Here is a 17,855-nt window from a genome sequence, read left to right as displayed (position 1 = left end):
TGAGTGAGTTTGTGAGACCAAACCAGCTCCTGGCAAAAACAGACTACATTTTATAATGACATGCATGTGTATAGTTTGTTCAACTGATTGATGTAGGTACCAGGTCTGAAAACAGAGACAGCTGTGTATGTGTATGTGTATGTGTATCTGAAACTTCATAAAGCTTAACACTCATTTTCCATAGGTAACTGAGAGGTAGATAAACCTCATAAATAAACCTGTTTAACCCGTAAAATTACAGTCCAACTAGAACCTGAGGAACAAAATATTGTCTATTTGTTTAAAGCAAGTAAATAAAAAAGAAAGAAGAAAGAAATTGCAATGCAAGAAGACTACTGATATATTTTAAGATAATTTATAAATAATGTCTCCATTGCATACATCGTCCACCAGGGGGCACTGACCAGTTTATTTTCCAACTGTAAAGAGTCCTCAGTACATATCTTGGTTGAATTTTACCAAAATCCAAGAGATCCATATCAAACATTTCTTTTTGCTTAATGTGTATTTATGTAAACGAAGTGGATATTGGCTTGAAGAATCTGTGGGGCTGTCATTACAAGACACTTTAAATCAGCTCACTCATCTTAATGAACTAACTGAAAAGTTTAGAAGCAGAGATATACTGGCTTTTAGTTGCTGGTTTCAATTACTACGAGTTAGAAACAAAGGATCCTACATTTTGTCAGTCAAACTCAGTTGCATCACACAGCACATTATTAAACACCCACATCTTTCAGAGTCCTTGCTGCCAACCCCTGATGACATCAACGGGGTTATTGTCTTGACTTGATGAAGCTCCACCAGAAGACACACATGTTTTCACAGGTTGAGTAGCCATTGATAAACCTTGATGTGGAACGTCAGTGAAGTCGCCCTTTAATCGAGCACTTCCGCTGCCTCACACACAGCTACAGCACCAGCTTTGCTTTGACATTTATTAAAAACTATTTACAATATGATTATGCGACACCTTTTCTCATGCGCAGCGAGACACTTGGTTTGCATACTTTGCTTCCCTACACTGGGATAGTGAGAAGCAACAACAGCAGTGGACCAGTTAACTGCTACACATGATGACACTACAGGTAAAGCTTTCACACTGTGCCGCTGCACGCTCCCAGTCCACAATGTTGTCCCGTTCCTGTTACCACACGTTTCTGACACACTAAACCAACCTGCTCACACTACGAAGGCAAACTGTGAAGATGGACTGGCTTTAGCGAGGAACTAAAAAGAAAAACCTACATGATCTGTTTTATGAAGCAGTGTAGAAACTATCATCTTCACTCGTGAGGCACCGAAACAATACAGACATCATCATCATCATCACAAGACAGTCTGCTACCTGCTTCAGCTCTTTTTGGCAGTTACACAAAGCAAAGCACTCGTCTTTGTTCATTCTTAAATGACAGTTTCAGACAGTTTCAGACAGTTAATGGTTCAGCATGTTACAGAAATAGTGTAGGTATCAATAAATAACTTCACACAGACAGCACACTATCATGCTTTCTAAAACATATTCAAATGCATAAAGGCTCCAATCCACATTCTAGATAATGTGACATGTTGCACTGGATGGATGGTTTCAGAAAAAGTGCCATTATCGACCGAAACAGTGAGTCAAAATGGTTTCATGCACAAATATTAAATCATACAGAGCTGACACTAAAAGAAGAAGACTGATTTCAGGCTGAATCTCAACACATGTCATTTGTGATGGATTATAAACTAAAGGATGCCTGTACTTCAGGCTGGGCTGCCGTCTAGTCACTTAAAATTCAGTCAAGTCAGTTCAAACTACAATTCAGGAAAATGATCAAGCATTGATTATCAGTCACTAGGATGGATTGATAATCTCCTCATGCAGGGAGCTTTTGCAGTATTTAATCAAAGAGGTGAAAGTCAACCGATCCCATCCATGGACACACACAACAACGGCGTGAAAAGCACCACAGAGATGAAGCGCTGTATTTACACTTGTCACCTTGACACAGCTTTAACCTTCACATCATGCTAAGTGACAGCACCGGGTGTCAAAACGTAGGTCCAGTTGTTAAAGGAGAAGACTGATACCACTCTTACATCCTGTACAGCCAGGAGATGTTGGTTTACTTTAGCTTATCTTAGCTTGGCTCAGCACAAAGACTGGAAACACGGGGAAACAGCCAGGGTCTGTCCAAACTTAAAAACCATCTACCAGCACCTCTAAAGCTCACTAATTAAATATGACATGTTAATTATTGAGCTTTAGATGTTAACTGGCAGATTTTTCTACCTTTAATTTCCCTAAAGGTGAAACTATTCCTTTAAAAGAAGAAATAAAAATAGAAAAAGAAATTCTTACAGATGAAAAGTCAAATTCATTAATAACAAAACTCCCTCAGTTCAACACATGTAGAAGTTTTGCCACTAAAACTTTCCTTGGTCTTGTGTGACCAGTCTCTAATGTCAGCTAACTCTAGGTAAACATTGTCGTTAATGAACATGGCTTACTCTTATCTACTTGTGCTACTGTTACATCATATTTTAGCATCTATACTGTAAGTATTTCTGTTACTGGGTTTGCTTTAAAAGAGCACTCCACCAATTTAGCATTGCTCCTCTATAAACTTGTCAGACTCATGTTGTTTAAAAATATATAAATAAAAGGATCAAAATCAATTCAGCAGAACCAAAGTTGTCAGTCTTTTTTTTTTATTCAGTGCATTCTTCTTCCTTGTCAAAACCTAGTGCCTTCATTACCCACAATGCAACACAACCACCAAAAACTCACAAAAAAAGCAAATTTGAGATTTGGGTGTGTTATGCTAGAAGCAGCTAATGTTGGCCTGAGCTGCTAGCGTCAAGCAGAGATGAGGAGTGGGCTTCGGAGGTCTGGTAATCTCACGTGTCTCTAACTCCACACCAACAGATTTTTTACTTTTCAGTCCTGTAGTTTTCAGACAGATGCTGCCTCAAGTGACATCACATTTTATAAAGTTTTATATAACTTTTTTCACATATGCTGTGGTATTCTCTAAGACCTGTAAACAAACTAAAATCGGTGGAGTTCCCCTTTAAATAAATAATTATGCTAATGATGCTGAACACGGCTGGAGGTCGTCGGGCTCAGGCTGCAGAAAGAGACTGAACTGGACTCATCAGCGTCACTGGAGATGATACATAAATAAAAGCCATTAAGGTGATTTCAGCAGCGTGATCTCACACAATCAGCTGTTTTCAATCATACCTACAAACCATTAAATCAAAATGACAAGTGTAAATAGAGCCATCAACACCACAACAACTGCCTTTCACTTCAGCACCAGTTAACAACATAAAAACTGTTTGTACTTTGATGATACATTGGGTACAAATACTAATTGTATTTCCAATAGATACTCTGCTGCTGCCTACATTGGTATTAATGGATTCTTTATGCAGAAAAGCTTTTGAAATTTACCTTTAATGTAATGCAGAAGACTGTCAGTTGTAGGAGCCATGGTAAAGCGGGGAGCTTAGTGACACAAGTAACAGCAAAAAGAAGAATTTCACATTTTTCCCACATAATAAAAATTGAGTATTAGGAGGCAAATGTACTATTTGCAAAAAAGTTTGATTAAAGAAATATTAACAGAACTATAATTTACATAGGATCGTTTGGCCCCAATTAGAAATACGGGTAACTGACATCAATTCTGTAACTTCATTTTACTTGGACGATGGGAAAACAGGCTGTGCTGCACCCTAAAAAACAATGTATTCATGCCATAGTACCTAGCACCATCTTAGCCTTTCCAGGCAGGATTGTTTCTTTTTTTAATTTAACGACAACAAAAGCAGACAGGATTCATCAAGATAAGAACTGGTGTTCCAAGGTCGACTAGGGTACAATCTCTTTATTGGAGCGCGTGTCAGCACTTCCTCCTGCGCTTGTTTTGGCGGTCGTGTGAGGAGAAACGAGGCCATTGCAAAAGCAAGAAACAGCCACGCGTAGTGATGGAGAAGCAGCTAAAACTGTCGTCTCATGACTCCAATAAGTTTGGAGACGTTCGTCCAAGCTTAAACAGACAAACCACCATTATGTCTTAATGTCACTCCAACGTGCCGTTTTTCATCCATGCTGAAGACAAACCGGTGAAATGATGAGGGCTGCAGTTCATGAGCCTGGTGCACGCTCAGTAGGCTTTGGGCCAGGCTGCGGGCGCTTTCAGAGTAATGTCCGACCAACATATCTAAGAAGCCCTCCGTGCTGGAAAAAGATAACGTCCATCTCGGTGTCAAACAGTGCGGTGACGACGAAGGACTTTCCTTGGCTGGTCTGCAGGAAAACAGAGACAAATGTTTGACTATGGAGCCTTCGTAAGCTCGCACACACAGCTGGTTTACAGTGTGTCACATTATCTATGTATCAATCCTGCCTCCGCTTTATATTCTCACATTACTGTGATATAAAATTCAAGTATCTACTTATGAAGCTTGATTATAAAAGGCAAATAACACAGAAGAAATGTACGCTACAGTCAACAGCTGAGTCAGCAACTTCACATTTTCTAAATTCCAATGATAAATATTTTTAAAGCTGCATGATTTCATGATGAAGCGACCGCGACATTCACATTTTTCTCAAGAGGCCAAAGAGTGAATGCTGAAGTTACACTCAGGTGGCCGGAAACATGACTCTGATGGGATGATAGTTTTGCTTTGTGTCTTATGAGCATGTTGCTGCCTATAACAGCTCTGTAAGGGTGATAATATGTCTAGTCTGTGTTGTTTTCTGACCCTTAGTGGCAAAAATCTAACAGCTCTAGCTTTTGCTAAATAATCTTTGGAAATTATCAACAAGGACCTGAAATGATTCGATTTGGAAAAAGTGTCAAAAGATGTAAAATATTTGAACTTTCATAGAAATACTGTTCGTATTTGTGTCTTTTGAAAACTGTCTGTACTTGTGTTTAGCAAAAACATATTCCAATACTTCTTGCCACCTCCATAAAGAACAACAGCAATTCAATTTATTCTATTTGACCAAGATAATCTTTTCAGTGCAGGGGAGTCCTGGGTCCATGCAATAAAAACAACCAGACATGTTTCTGAAGGTTTGAAGGTATCTTAGCTGCGTGTGAATGTCATCACAGCTTGGTGCAGGCTGCCTGTTGCCTACCTTGACAGTGAGCTGCTGCCTCGGACTCAGGCTCTCTGGAAGGGTGATGGTAAACCTCTCCTTCCCGCTGAGCTCCAGCGAGTCAGCGTTCTGGCCGGGCAGGAACTCGAGCGGCATGATGCCCATTCCCACCAGCTGGTTCTTGTGCAACTTCTCAAAGCTCTCAGCGATGACTGCACGTACCCCCTGTCGACCGCAGAGACGCAGGTGAATCACAAACACTTTGTATAATGTTTTTTTTTTTTTTTTTTAAAAGCCTGAGAAACTTTTCCATCCTCTCAAATGGCACGAAAATTTACTGCTATTCAATATTACAAACAGATTATAGAAACAGGAAATTCCTGGTTCCTGAAAGTCCCTGAAAACTGGATACTATGTTAACTAGCAGGTGAAAGGGAGGAACATGACACTGAGAAAAAAAGAGAGAATGACAGCTGTTTCTGGTTGTTCATCATATTGTCTGGTCAGTGCAGTGTCTCTAGTTTGCAGTTTAGTGTTAGTAAGCAGTTTACCAGCAGGTATGGTCCTTTGGCTACCCAGTCCCTGGAGTTTCCAGAGCCGTAGTCTTTGCCTGCCAGGATGATGAGAGGAATGCCGTCTCTCTGATAACGGTCAGCTGCCTCGAAGACATCCAGCTGATCAGACAGACAGGAAGAGGACAGGTCATCAGCAGCAGCTCTGACTGCAAAAACAACAAGCCAGCTAGTCTGGCCCCGGACCTGTAGCAGCTGACAGTGCGAGAGACACACTATGCTACAGCTCAAAAGGTCAAAGGCCAAAGTGTGAATGGTGCTTGTGTCTGAGCAAACAAGAAGAACTCTGAATCTGTGTCTGAAGCGAAAAAACAGTATCTGTCTCTCCAGGTCTGTTGAAGTGTCTACTTACTGTCTGGCCTGAAGGAATGTGCAAAGTCTTGGGGCCTGATTTGCCGATGAATCGATTTTGGAGCTTGATGCTGGCGAATGTGCCTCTGGTCATCACTGCGTCATTCCCTCTGCGAGCGCCGTAAGAGTTAAACTCCCGCGGCGTCAGGCTGAGGAGAAAAATATTCAAAGTTAAATGTAAATACATTTGAATTTGTCCTGTGATAAGCAAATGATGTGACATCATTTTTTTTGTTTAATATTGTGGAACAGGGATTTCTTAAGGTTACTGCAGCTGTATCTTTGGTGTGAACTGTGACTACAGCAGCTGGCTTTGTTTACCTATTCATTAATACATCATGTAATAATGGAAAAATACCAAAAACAAAGAAAGCATTTTATAAATTTTTCATAGACAAAACTATCTACTGCTGTTTACTGCTCCAACAAATAGGAGATGGAGACGTTTAGTACTGCAGTCTTCCAGCATGTCCTCCGGCCAATCAGAATCAGTCTGGATAGCTCACATCTCGTCATGACTTTCACCACCAGACTATTAAGGATTGTTGTGAACATTTGCAGAGTGCAAAAGACCACAGTGGTTGCAAAACTGAGCTGAGTAACTTCAGCGTTTAGCTGGTGGCACTTAGCAAAGTTAGTAAATCTGGTCTGAGAGGGAAACTGACCGTTTGCTCAGCAGGTACTTGGCTGCAGCGCTGACCCTGGCAATGCTGCCTGCTGGTGAGATGTGGTCCGTGGTCACTTTGTCCCCGAGGAACAGTAAGGCATGAGCGCTCTCTATCGACTGAGGAGGAGGAACCTCTTTACTCTGGGAGAAAAGACAAGCAGAGGAGTTGCTTAGTGACCAAATGTCTGAGTGTTACTTCAATAATGGAAACCAGGAGACCGTCCCTGACGGTAAACTTACCAACTTGCTGAAAAAACAGGGTGATCGTATATATGTGGACTTGTGATCCCAGGGGAAAAGTACAGAGTCTGGACAGTCAACGTTGTTCCAAAAAGTGTTCCCTTTCTGGAAGAAAGCACAACAACATCTGTAAACAATGAATCACTTCACTTGAGCAAGACACACAAGACAGAAGCCAGTGAAGGTTGTCTCCTTACCTCCATCCTTCCCCTGAGATCCTTAAAAATGGAGGAGATGACCGTGTCCTCCTCCGTCTGCTGGACCTCCTCCCTGGACGGCCAGATATCACGCAGATACACATCCTTCCCCTCCGACGTCACACCTGCATCAACAACAGGAAGAGGAACAATATTAAATCACAGCTTTTTCTGTCAACACATGCCCAGCAGGCTTCACATTTTCAGAGAGAAATTCTTTAAATCAGGCGTCTGAGCATTAAGTGCAGCTTCAAAACTAGAAGACTGACATCCATGAAATAAAGTGACTAAAAAACAGGAGTTACACAGAAAACAAAGTATTAGAAAAGATAACACAGTAGTTTAGACCTTAAACTACCACTAACCTGAACTGCTGTTTTTTCACCTGCTCTGTATCTGACTGCACAAGACACTGAATCATTACACGCTTACTCACTGAAATTAGCCAAAATCCTAAAATCCCATAATTGACCTCAGGTTTCAGAGCAGCAGCTTAAGGCAGCTCCTGACGTGTGTGTTCATTACCTAAAGGCTCTTTCTCAAAGTCAATTCCCACAGTGCCCGCGATAGCATAAGCCACCACCAGGGGAGGGGAAGCCAGGTAGTTGGCACGCACGCAGTCACACAGGCGGCCCTCAAAGTGCCTGTTGCCAGATAACACACCGCAGGCCACCAGGTCCCCCTGAAACAAAGTGTATTGTTTGATTGTTGTGAACTATAAATGGAAGCTTTATTTTGATATCCAAATAAAAAGCTGAATCTTACCTGTTTGATTGCATCCACGACAGCTTCGGGTAACGGTGCTGTGTTTCCTACGCAGGTGGCACAACCATAACCTATCACCTCAAACCTTCATGGAAAGGAAAAACAGTGTTGTGTGAAGGAATTCCGTTATTCAGACTTCTTCTGTGTCAGAGTGCGACAACACTTTCACAAAATAATCTAGTCTTACCGACAACTCAAAGCACTTTACAAAGGAAGCTACATTCACCCATTCACTCACACATTCGTACAGCTACCACACACGCACATTCACACACCAATGACACATCAGGGGCAATTTGTGGCTCAGTATTTTTCCCAAGGACACTTTGAAATGCAGACTTGAGGAGCTGGGGAATCGAACCGACCATCAATTTTCCGATTAGTGGAGGACCTGCTCTACTTCCTGAGCCACAGCTTCCCTGTGTTAAAGGTGTATTTATGTGTGTGTAAGTGTGTGTGTGTACATGCTTACCCTAGCTGGTTAAAGTAAGGCAGGACTCCACTGGTACTGAGGTAGTGAGTGACCATGCCACTTCCAGGAGCCAGGCTGGTCCGGATGTAAGGCTTGACGATAAGCCCCGCCTCCACGGCCTTTTTGGCCAGTAGACCTGAAGAAGAGGATCACAAACACTGCTATGTTACGCAAATGTGCACAGAGAGAATTTAAGTATCACAAAGCAGCATGTTTGTTTTTGTGAGTAACAGAGAAGACAGAAAGTACTGGATGTGAGGGTGCAGTTAAAGGGATGGTTTGGGCTTTTTTTTTTGGGGGGGAAGAAAAACTGCAGAAAATATTCTGCATGAAGCGTACATTTAAACGGATATTGGATTGTTTCAGTAGCCGTTTTAAAAAGTGTCTAAAACATGTTTTTTTCTGGTGGCCCCGTGTACAGCAACACATAGCTCTGCTGGTGCGCGGTGCTCCAGGTCGGCTTTCCTAACTGAGAGCGCGCTGATTAGAATATACTGCGGGTAATGTACCGACTATACTATTTATGACTGCCTCACACAACCCCCTGTCAAAAAACCTGAACTATCCCTTTTAAAAGACTAAATGATAAGATTATCAAACAAATGCCTCTGAGCAAAACAACTACATCATACACATGTTCAGGAGAATTTAACAATGAACTCCTATTCTGACTGACATACAGATTACATGAGGGAATATTTTCAGGGAAAATGTGATCAGAGCCTATTTTTTAACTGAGTCCTTTACCTGCAGTCAGCATGACAGAAGGGTTGCAGTTGTTGGTGCAGCTGATAACGGCAGCGATGACCACAGAGCCGTGGGCCAGCTGGTACTCCTGACCACCATGCAGGAAAGGGATGCGGGTGTCCTGCTTCTCCTTGGAGATATGGAAGCCTTTAAAACCCACCTACAGAGGGACAGAAGAAAACTGTCAGCTATCAGGTAACAACAAGACGTCAACGACGCATCTGCAGCATCATAATTAGTCTGAAGATTGACAGAGTTTAGTAGTAGACATTAGAAGGGTCTTCTTTTTTGTTACCTTCTCATCGAGACAACTCTGGAAGTCTTCTTTCATGCTGCAGACTGCCACTCGGTCCTGAGGTCTCTTTGGTCCGCTCACATAGGGCACCATGGAGCTCAGGTTGATTTCAATCACCTGCACAAACAAACAATACTTTTTATTTCACATTATTATGCAAATCAGGGCCTCAGCTGCAGCACTCTTGGCTAATTTTAGCAAATGTAGCCACGATATACACATACATACAGTATCTCACAAAAGTGAAAACACCCCTCACATTTTTGCATATTTTTCATGGGACAACACTATAGAAATGAATCTTTGATATAACTTAAAGTAGTGAGTGTACAACTTGTATAGCAGTGTAGATTTACTGTCCTCTGAAAATAACTCAACACACAGCCATTAATGTCTGAACAGCTGGCAACACAAGTGAGTACACCTCACAGTGGACATGTCCAAATTGTGCCCAATTGTGTCGTTGTCCCTCCCTGGTGTCATGTGACTTGTTAGTGTTACAAGGTTTCAGGTGTGAATGGTGTGAATGTGAAGATTGCTAACACCCTGAAACAGAGCTACAGCACGGAGGCCAAGATCATACAGCGGTTTTCCAGGACAGGTTCCACTGGAACAGGCCTCGCCATGGTCGACCAAAGAAGTTGAGTCCACATGTTCAGCGTCATATCCAGAGGTTGGCTTCAAAAAATAGACGAATGAGTGCTGCCTGCATTGCTGCAGAAGTTGAAGAAGTGGGGCCTGTCAGTGCTCAGACCATACGCCGCACACTGCATCAAATCGGTCTGCATGGCCGTTGTCCCAGAAGGAAGCCTCTTCTGAAGCTGATGCACAAGAAAGCCTGCAAACAGTTTGCTGAAGACAAGCAGTCCAAGAACATGGATTACTGGAACCAGGTCCTCTGGTCTGACGAGACCAAGACCAACTTGTTTGGCTCAGATGGTGTCAAGCGTGTGTGTGGCGGCACCCTGGTGAGGAGTACCAAGACAACTGTGTCTTGCCTACAGTCAAGCATAGTGGTGGTAGCGTCATGGTCTGGGGCTCCATGAGTGCTGCCGGCACTGGGGAGCTGCAGTTCATTGAGGGAAACATGAATTCCAACATGTAGTTTGACATTCTGAAGCAGAGCATGATCCCCTCCCTTCGGAAACTGGGCCGCAGGGAAGTTTTCCAACATGATAACGACCCCAAACACACCTCCAAGATGACAACTGCCTTGCTGAGGAAGCTGAAGGTAAAGGTGATGGACTGGCCAAGTATGTCTCCAGACCTAAACCCAATTGAGCGCCTGTGGGGCATCCTCAGGCGGAAGGTGGAGGAGCGCAAGGTGTCTAACATCCACCAGCTCCGTGATGTCATCATGGAGGAGTGAAAGAGGATGCCAGTAGCAACCTGTGCAGCTCTGGTGAATTCCATGCCCAGGAGGGTTAAGGCAGTGCTAGATAATAATGGTGGTCACACAAAATATTGACAGTTTGGGCACAATTTGGACATGCTCACTGTGAGGTGTACTCACTTGTGTTGCCAGCTGTGTAGACATTAATTGCTGTGTGTTGAGTTATTTTCAGAGGACAGTAAATCTACACTGCTATACAAGCTGTACACTCACTACTTTAAGTTATATCAAAGTTTCATTTCTATAGTGTTGTCCCATGAAAAGATATAATACAATATTTGCAGAAATGTGAGGGGTGTACTCACTTTTGTGAGATACTGTATGTATATATGTATATATACTACTTTTCTGGACTTATAAAACAATTAAATTCCTCATAAACAACATATTAGGACTGTTGAAGCATCATCTCTTCTGTTTTTAATCAAAGAAGATGATAAAATGTCCTACTCAGGAGGAAATAACTCTTTACTGCAATTCACTATTGCAGATAAATATTCCAGAGCCTAAGAAATATTATAGCATCAACTGCCAGGCAGTATATACCTGGGATTCATGCGTAAAAATTACCTCAGAATACTGGGGGTCTTCTGATGGGTCTTCAAAGCATCGGAAAAGTTTTACAGCCTTCATGTAAGATTCCAGCAATTCAAGTTTCTCCTGGGTAAAGTCTGAAAAGAGAATGTCAGATTAGATTTTGAATCAGGTGATAATCTGTTGATGGTATCGTCTTAGACAGTAAATTGTTATAAAAATGACTCTTTGTAAATGTTAGCACTTAACAGAAGAAGAGAACTGGTGAATTAAGGCAAAGCGTTTGAGCTGTTTCACTAGGAATAACTCCAACATTAAATGTGTGGATGTGATTCAGTGCACTGTTCTGTAGCTGTGAAGAAAAACTCTGCAGGTAGCACTCACTTGTCTTTTTAAAGTGCTTGAGTGTGACTTGGTCGACAGGGAAGAAGCTAACAGTGGCGTTGTACTCTGGGCACATGTTGGCGATGGTGGTTCGGTCAGGGGCGGAGAGCTGGGAGACGCCAGGTCCAAAAAACTCTACAAACTTTCCAGCGATCCCAGCCTGCCGCAAGTGCTGGAAAATCAAAGCACGTAACACATCACTACTCACTGACTTTTATTTTAATACCAAATCTCTAGATGTTACAGTTCGCTTTACTTTCAGTTCTTGCAGTTTGCAGTGATAAAACTTTCCTACCACAGACCTCCTGTGTATATTTTTACAGGTTCATTCCTCATAACACATTCAGGGCAGCAGAGCAGCATTACCTTTGTGATGCCGAGGACGACGTCTATGGAGGTGGTTAGGGGGTTGATGGAGCCCACCAGTTTACAGCCCACCACCTGAGGAAGAGTCAGAGACACTGGCTGGCCCAGCATCACCGCTTCTGACTCGATTCCCCCAACACCTGGTGGAGGAAGGCGGCAACATGTTGGAGTGAATCAACAGAAAGGGGTTTTCATAGCAGCTCTTTCACAGTGTATTTAGATATTTCTTGATTTCCTCTTAGGATGAGCTCTGCCCAACCCTCACTCTTAATTCTCTATCTTTATTTCATTGTCTCTCCTCAAACCTCAGAAGAGTAACAACCCTCAGATGCGGTTGGAAATTACAATTCTTGAGCAGCTTGACTGGCTGACACATGTTTACACCAAATGTCAACAGCTGTTAAAGTTTTAAAAAGATTTACCCCAGCCCAGAATGCCCAGGCCGTTGATCATCGTGGTGTGGGAGTCGGTTCCCACCACGCTGTCAGGGTAGATGAAACCATCCCTGACCTGGACCACTCTGGACAGATACTCCAGATTCACCTGGTGGACTGCACCAACATCCGGAGGAACCACGTTCACATTTTTGAAAGCTTTAGAACACCACTGTTTGGCAGACAGAGAGGAAAACAGCAACAGTGAGAAAACCTTTTGCTTTTCTCTAAAACAGAAGTTCCCTTAACTTTTCATTTAAAGCTACGAAATATTTCCATGATCCAAATTGGAAACTTTTTTTCTTTTGTTATAAAAGCATCTGACTAAGTGTCAAAGAGTACAACAATACAAAACTTCCCTCAGTTCCCACACAGACACTTCTCACCCTGTGACTGTCTAACATGATGTAATAAAAACAGATTTGCTCTTTGTCGGACCTTGAAGAACTGAAGCCGCTCTTTGTTTCTGATTAGTTCCATTTCCTGGTTTTTCAAAGTTGTTTCAGTTCTGTAGAAATAAACAAAACAAATCAACAACAGCAAACTGCTGAAAGGGAACTCAGCGTCAATCACTGATAATATGTCGAGTCATCTGACCTGACCCCCTTTTGAAAGTGCTAAAACACAGTTGTGACATTGATTAGCAAGTGATGAAATGTCTATAAATATGAAACATGGAACTAAGATAAACAAAAGAGTCACTGGCAAGTTGCATAATTACAGAAGCGCAATGCATGCATTACACCTCCGTACATAATTTAATCATTTTTCTGACTTAAAACTGAATGAAACAAATACAGAACTACTCACATCCAACACTCCTTCACCACAATCTAAAAAAATTGTCCCCGTCCTTCACAACTTACTCAGACACAGGCTTCAGGTGGAAAGGGCAGAGGAGAGGCGTGTTCTCGATCTGCTGGACAGAGGCTGGAGGTCGACCTGGGGAGGCCGGAGGGTCGTTGCAAGCAGCTTTACTACACGTGCCCCGATGGCCTCCACAGTGTGAGCCCCCTCTGGACGGAAGCCTGGAGGGCGTGGAACGAGAAGGACCCTGGCTCTGGTTTGGACCGTCCCCTCCACCGGGGTTTGGAGCATTCTGTATGGCACTGTGGACATAGATTTAAAAGAGAAAGACTGATAAAGCAGATCAGCGTTCTTGCTTAACAAAAAAAAAAAAAAAAAAAAAAAAAAAAAAAAAAAACTAATTTAATGTATAAAGGGAAAATACAAATGCAAACAAACCATTTGCTATAATCAATCTGTAATGAGTGGTCTACAATGAGGTCTGTGGGGCATTTAGGGTTGACCAGGCTGGGGTCCACGCCATGTTTGGCAACAGCATCCCTCATGGCTGCCAGGTCCACCATGGCAGGAATACCACTGTCAAAGGAAAGAAGAAGAAGAAGGAGAAGATAATCAAAGCCAAACGTCAGCACAAAGAAAGTCCATGAATATACATCCATAACCAAGTGGATCAGCTGCTTTGCCCACAACCTATCACTCAGCCATCTGCTCTGACTTCTCCAGTAAAGGAAAGGGAAACTTATAACATCTCAGTCATTTTATTTACTGACACAAATCATATAAAAAACTGACTCGATCTGAGATTGCCTGATGCCTGATGTCTTATAGCACAGAGGACTGGTGTTGATGTAAACCCTTTGAGACTCACGTGAAGTCCTGGAGAAGGACTCGCGCTGGAGAGAACGGCACCTCGGCTTTACTCTGCTGCTGCTGCCAGTCCAAGAGGTTCTGGACGTCTTCTTCTTTCGTGTAAAAGCCATCACAGTTACGAACTGTTGCCTCCAGTAAGACGCGGATGGACAGAGGCAGCTTGTCTACGCGGAGCAAACACAGAAGTCGTGGTGACGTTTAATTTCCCTCAGTAAATGAAATGCACTTAAATTTAATTGTTCATTAAAACTTATTTGTCCATGACTGTCAAACTGGGTGTGCACTCATATTGTAAATACACACTCAGGTATATTTACAAATGTTCTTTAAGACCTTTTACATAAATACTTTACACTGCTATCCTGGAAAAAACAGTGGTAAACATACCTACACTCTGCACTGTACTGTACAATATGCTGACACATTTATACTGTACTGTGTCCTTTAAAAAACTGCATTTTGCAGATTGCAGTAAAATGAATACTTCATGGAAAAGCTCTGAGAAGAGGGAGAACGTGTTTAAAATCTCTCTGCACTTTCTTTCAGTCAGAGGACCTAAACTCACCATATCTTGGATCATTTAATTTCTGTAGGTTGAAGAACTTGATCCTGCCATCTTTCAGTGTGTCGATTAGATGACTATATGGGTGCTCTGCAGGGCAGCAAACAAACATTTATCAAAAAACAAAACAAAAAAACAACTCGCACAAGTCAAACATGTGTTACAAGACCAGAAAATGTATAGATATGATGGATTCAAATCTGCTTTTTGGTGCTTTGGACAGTTAACCACCTTACTGATATTCACCCACCACTAAGAAATTGGGACAGCCTACATTTTTTTGTAACATTTATTCACATCATCCTTACAACTGGCTTATTACATACCATGTAGTATTAATGATTATTAGTGGCCAAGCAGTTGGTCTAAAAAACAGCCAAACTTAATAACAAAAATAACAAAGATAACTATGAAAAGTTATTCAAAGTACATTTCAGGGCAGAATACAAATGCAGAGAAAAGAGAAGACATCTCTCTGGTCTCGTTCTTTCCTTTGTGGTCTTTCTGTGTAGCAAAGTTAAGCCATGCAGGATGTTGTTACCTTAACACAAAGGGTTAAAGAAAAGAAAAAATTGCTGCAGTGACATAAAATAAATTGCCCCATTTTAATTTATCAGATGAATCAGATTAATATAAAATCACAGTTTGGTATCTCATGACAGTGCAGGCTCAAAGATGGCAGGTTTGGATGTTGGTAAATTCAGGTTGTAGCTGTTTAATGTTGATGAAAATCCCCCATTAAGGCTTGATGTAAAAACTAAGCTAAGCAAATGCTGAGCCACTATGGACACCATAATCTTTTGAGTCTTGGCATTACTTTCTGGTTTCTCAACAGGACATCATGCTGTAACTCTGGCTCTCAGGTTACTGGCTTTTAATGTGAGACCGAAACTGCGTAGAAAAACGCTGGACTAGCCCCAAAAATGTCTTTAATATAAAGCATGCTGAGTAGTTTTTGGTTTCGCAAATCCTGAATGTGTATTTACTGAATAAATACAAAAAAGGAACAATGTCCTCAAGAACAATCCTGCAACCCTGCAATCAATCATGAGGGCATGTAGAGGTGAAAGTCAAGGCCCTAACAATTACTTGGAAAAGAAATGTCAGCACAAATAATGGCAGTGGTTCAGTCTGATTCCTAAAAATCTGATAATAAACCAATTTAAATGACACTTTTGTTAGAAGGGGCAAGGAATTAAAAAACTCATGCTACATTCATATGGCAGAATGATTGGAACATTTAAAGCAAATATGCTTGCCAAATCATACATTTAACATTTTCTACACAATTTGGCTTCTTTTGGTCAGATTAGTCAGAGGCAGCGTGCAGGTCGCTCTGATGATTCCTTACTTTTCACATGACAACCTAAACCTTACATTTTCCTGCATCACATTTATTGGGGACAGTTCTGATGGTCACCTATTTTAATTAACTGTACACAAAAACTAAAAACACTTAACCTAATGCAAAGCATGCAGAATGGAAAATACACGGTGCTACATGAAACACAACACAATGAAAACAGTGGCTGATCACTACTGAGATCCCTTGGAGATAAAACCTTATGGGAACCTCACTGAAAAAGCAGCAGGGTTAGATATAGGTGAAAGGTGAAATCCCTATTATAATAAGACAGAAACACTATTACAAAACTGACTCAATGCTGTGCTGTTATTTGGGTTTTGTGCTTTAACAACAGAGACAAACGGGTCATAAATGTAAAAGAAAATCTCATCTTGTTGTTACCCTGTCCCTGCGATTAATTAAAGTGAAACCACGCATTGCAATGACAAGCTGATATGGTGCAAGAATTATACATGATGATGATGACAGTGCTGTCTATGAACACCTTCCTACATGAGATCATCTGTGCAGGAGTCCTGATGACAAGGTATGGAGGACCAGCTAAGGTTCACGCTGCTAACGCTGCTCCTTATCGCGAAGCACACTCTCGCTACTTATCGTGCTACTAGCTGAACGTCTCGAGGAGATAATAAAAAGCAAGGTAATTAACACCCAATTTAAGCTTAGCTGGAAAGGTTATTGTGTCATTCTGAGCAGAGCAAAGACACCTCTGGCTTACAAAACAGGTTAATTTAACAGCTCTTGGTTAGTTGTATAGTAAGGCTAACGATGCTAGCTACTGTTAGCTTTCTGTCTCTATCAGTTTGACGCCGGTACACTTTATGTAACGTTAACTGAAAGCAAACGGCAGTTCTTTTCAGGTTTAGGATATCTTTTTTATTCGATTCCCGTCCGTTAAGGGTAAACGGCTGATCGCAAATCGGCTTGCGAGCTAAGGTTAGAAAAAGACACCTCTTTACCTTTGACTGGGGAAGTGAGCGCCATGATGACTTCTGAAATCAACACGACCCGTCCTCACGACCGCACAGGACAGCGCCGAACTGACCAATCAGGGGGCAGATATCTAAAGCCACGCCCACTCGCCAATTAATAACAAAATAAAAACATTAAAAATGAATTGACAGAAACATTTGAAATAGCAGGCCATTAACCGGAAGCACTGGTGGATATACTCAAGCACCCCACTTACATTTTTTTTTGCATTTCCATTTTATGCTTCTTTACTTTTTTGTAGATGGATATTAATTTACAGCTAAATCTGGTACAATGCATCTTTGTATGCGATTACTGTTTTTTGTTCATGATCCATGAAAAATGATGCAATAAAACTAAAGCTAAATTCCACTGCAATTCAAATGGAAATACAGAAAGCTTTAGTTACTAATTACTTAACAAATTAAGATTTTTGCATACAAAACATGTAGAGGGTTTATAAAATATGATGTTTTGTTATAAATTAAACTATCTAACAGTAAATACAAGTAGAGCTGCAACAATTTGTCAACTGACAGAAAATTAATCTGCAACTAAAACATTAATTCTTTGGACCATTTTCTTTATGCAAAGATGCCACACATATCATGGCTTTTAAAATGTAAGGATTTGCTACCTTTGCTTTAAATTACTTAAATGTTTTCATGTTGTTTATTAAATTAGAAATTATTTTAAATAATTTTGAGGTACCAATTATTGGTTTGACAAAACAAAGCATTGTGAGGGTGCCACT

At 41.4% G+C, this 17,855-nt stretch overlaps 1 protein-coding gene across 1 annotated transcript; it reads right to left on the bottom strand.

Moving 5' to 3' along the window:
- Positions 1 to 378: 378 nt before the first annotated feature.
- On the bottom strand, positions 379 to 17,214 carry ireb2 (iron-responsive element binding protein 2). Its single transcript, XM_023400243.2, has 22 exons — positions 17,089 to 17,214; positions 14,767 to 14,853; positions 14,200 to 14,365; positions 13,770 to 13,907; positions 13,391 to 13,633; positions 12,963 to 13,032; positions 12,513 to 12,696; positions 12,091 to 12,230; positions 11,725 to 11,896; positions 11,377 to 11,477; positions 9,414 to 9,530; positions 9,119 to 9,278; positions 8,372 to 8,507; positions 7,900 to 7,984; positions 7,660 to 7,816; positions 7,135 to 7,259; positions 6,938 to 7,042; positions 6,696 to 6,838; positions 6,032 to 6,179; positions 5,659 to 5,781; positions 5,147 to 5,332; positions 379 to 4,303 (listed from the first exon to the last, which is right to left on the bottom strand). The coding sequence occupies exons 1-22, from the start codon at positions 17,111 to 17,113 to the stop codon at positions 4,193 to 4,195; spliced, it is 2,922 nt and encodes a 973-aa protein (XP_023256011.1). The 5' UTR covers positions 17,114 to 17,214; the 3' UTR covers positions 379 to 4,192.
- Positions 17,215 to 17,855: the final 641 nt, after the last annotated feature.

The sequence above is a fragment of the Seriola lalandi genome, unplaced genomic scaffold (genome assembly GCF_002814215.2).
Source record: "Seriola lalandi dorsalis isolate HSWRI2012SDOR001 ecotype SW California unplaced genomic scaffold, Sedor1 jcf7180002052274, whole genome shotgun sequence".
Classification (NCBI taxonomy): domain Eukaryota; kingdom Metazoa; phylum Chordata; class Actinopteri; order Carangiformes; family Carangidae; genus Seriola; species Seriola lalandi.
Note: the sequence above shows the minus strand (reverse complement) of the source record. Positions and strands in the feature narration are given on the sequence as shown.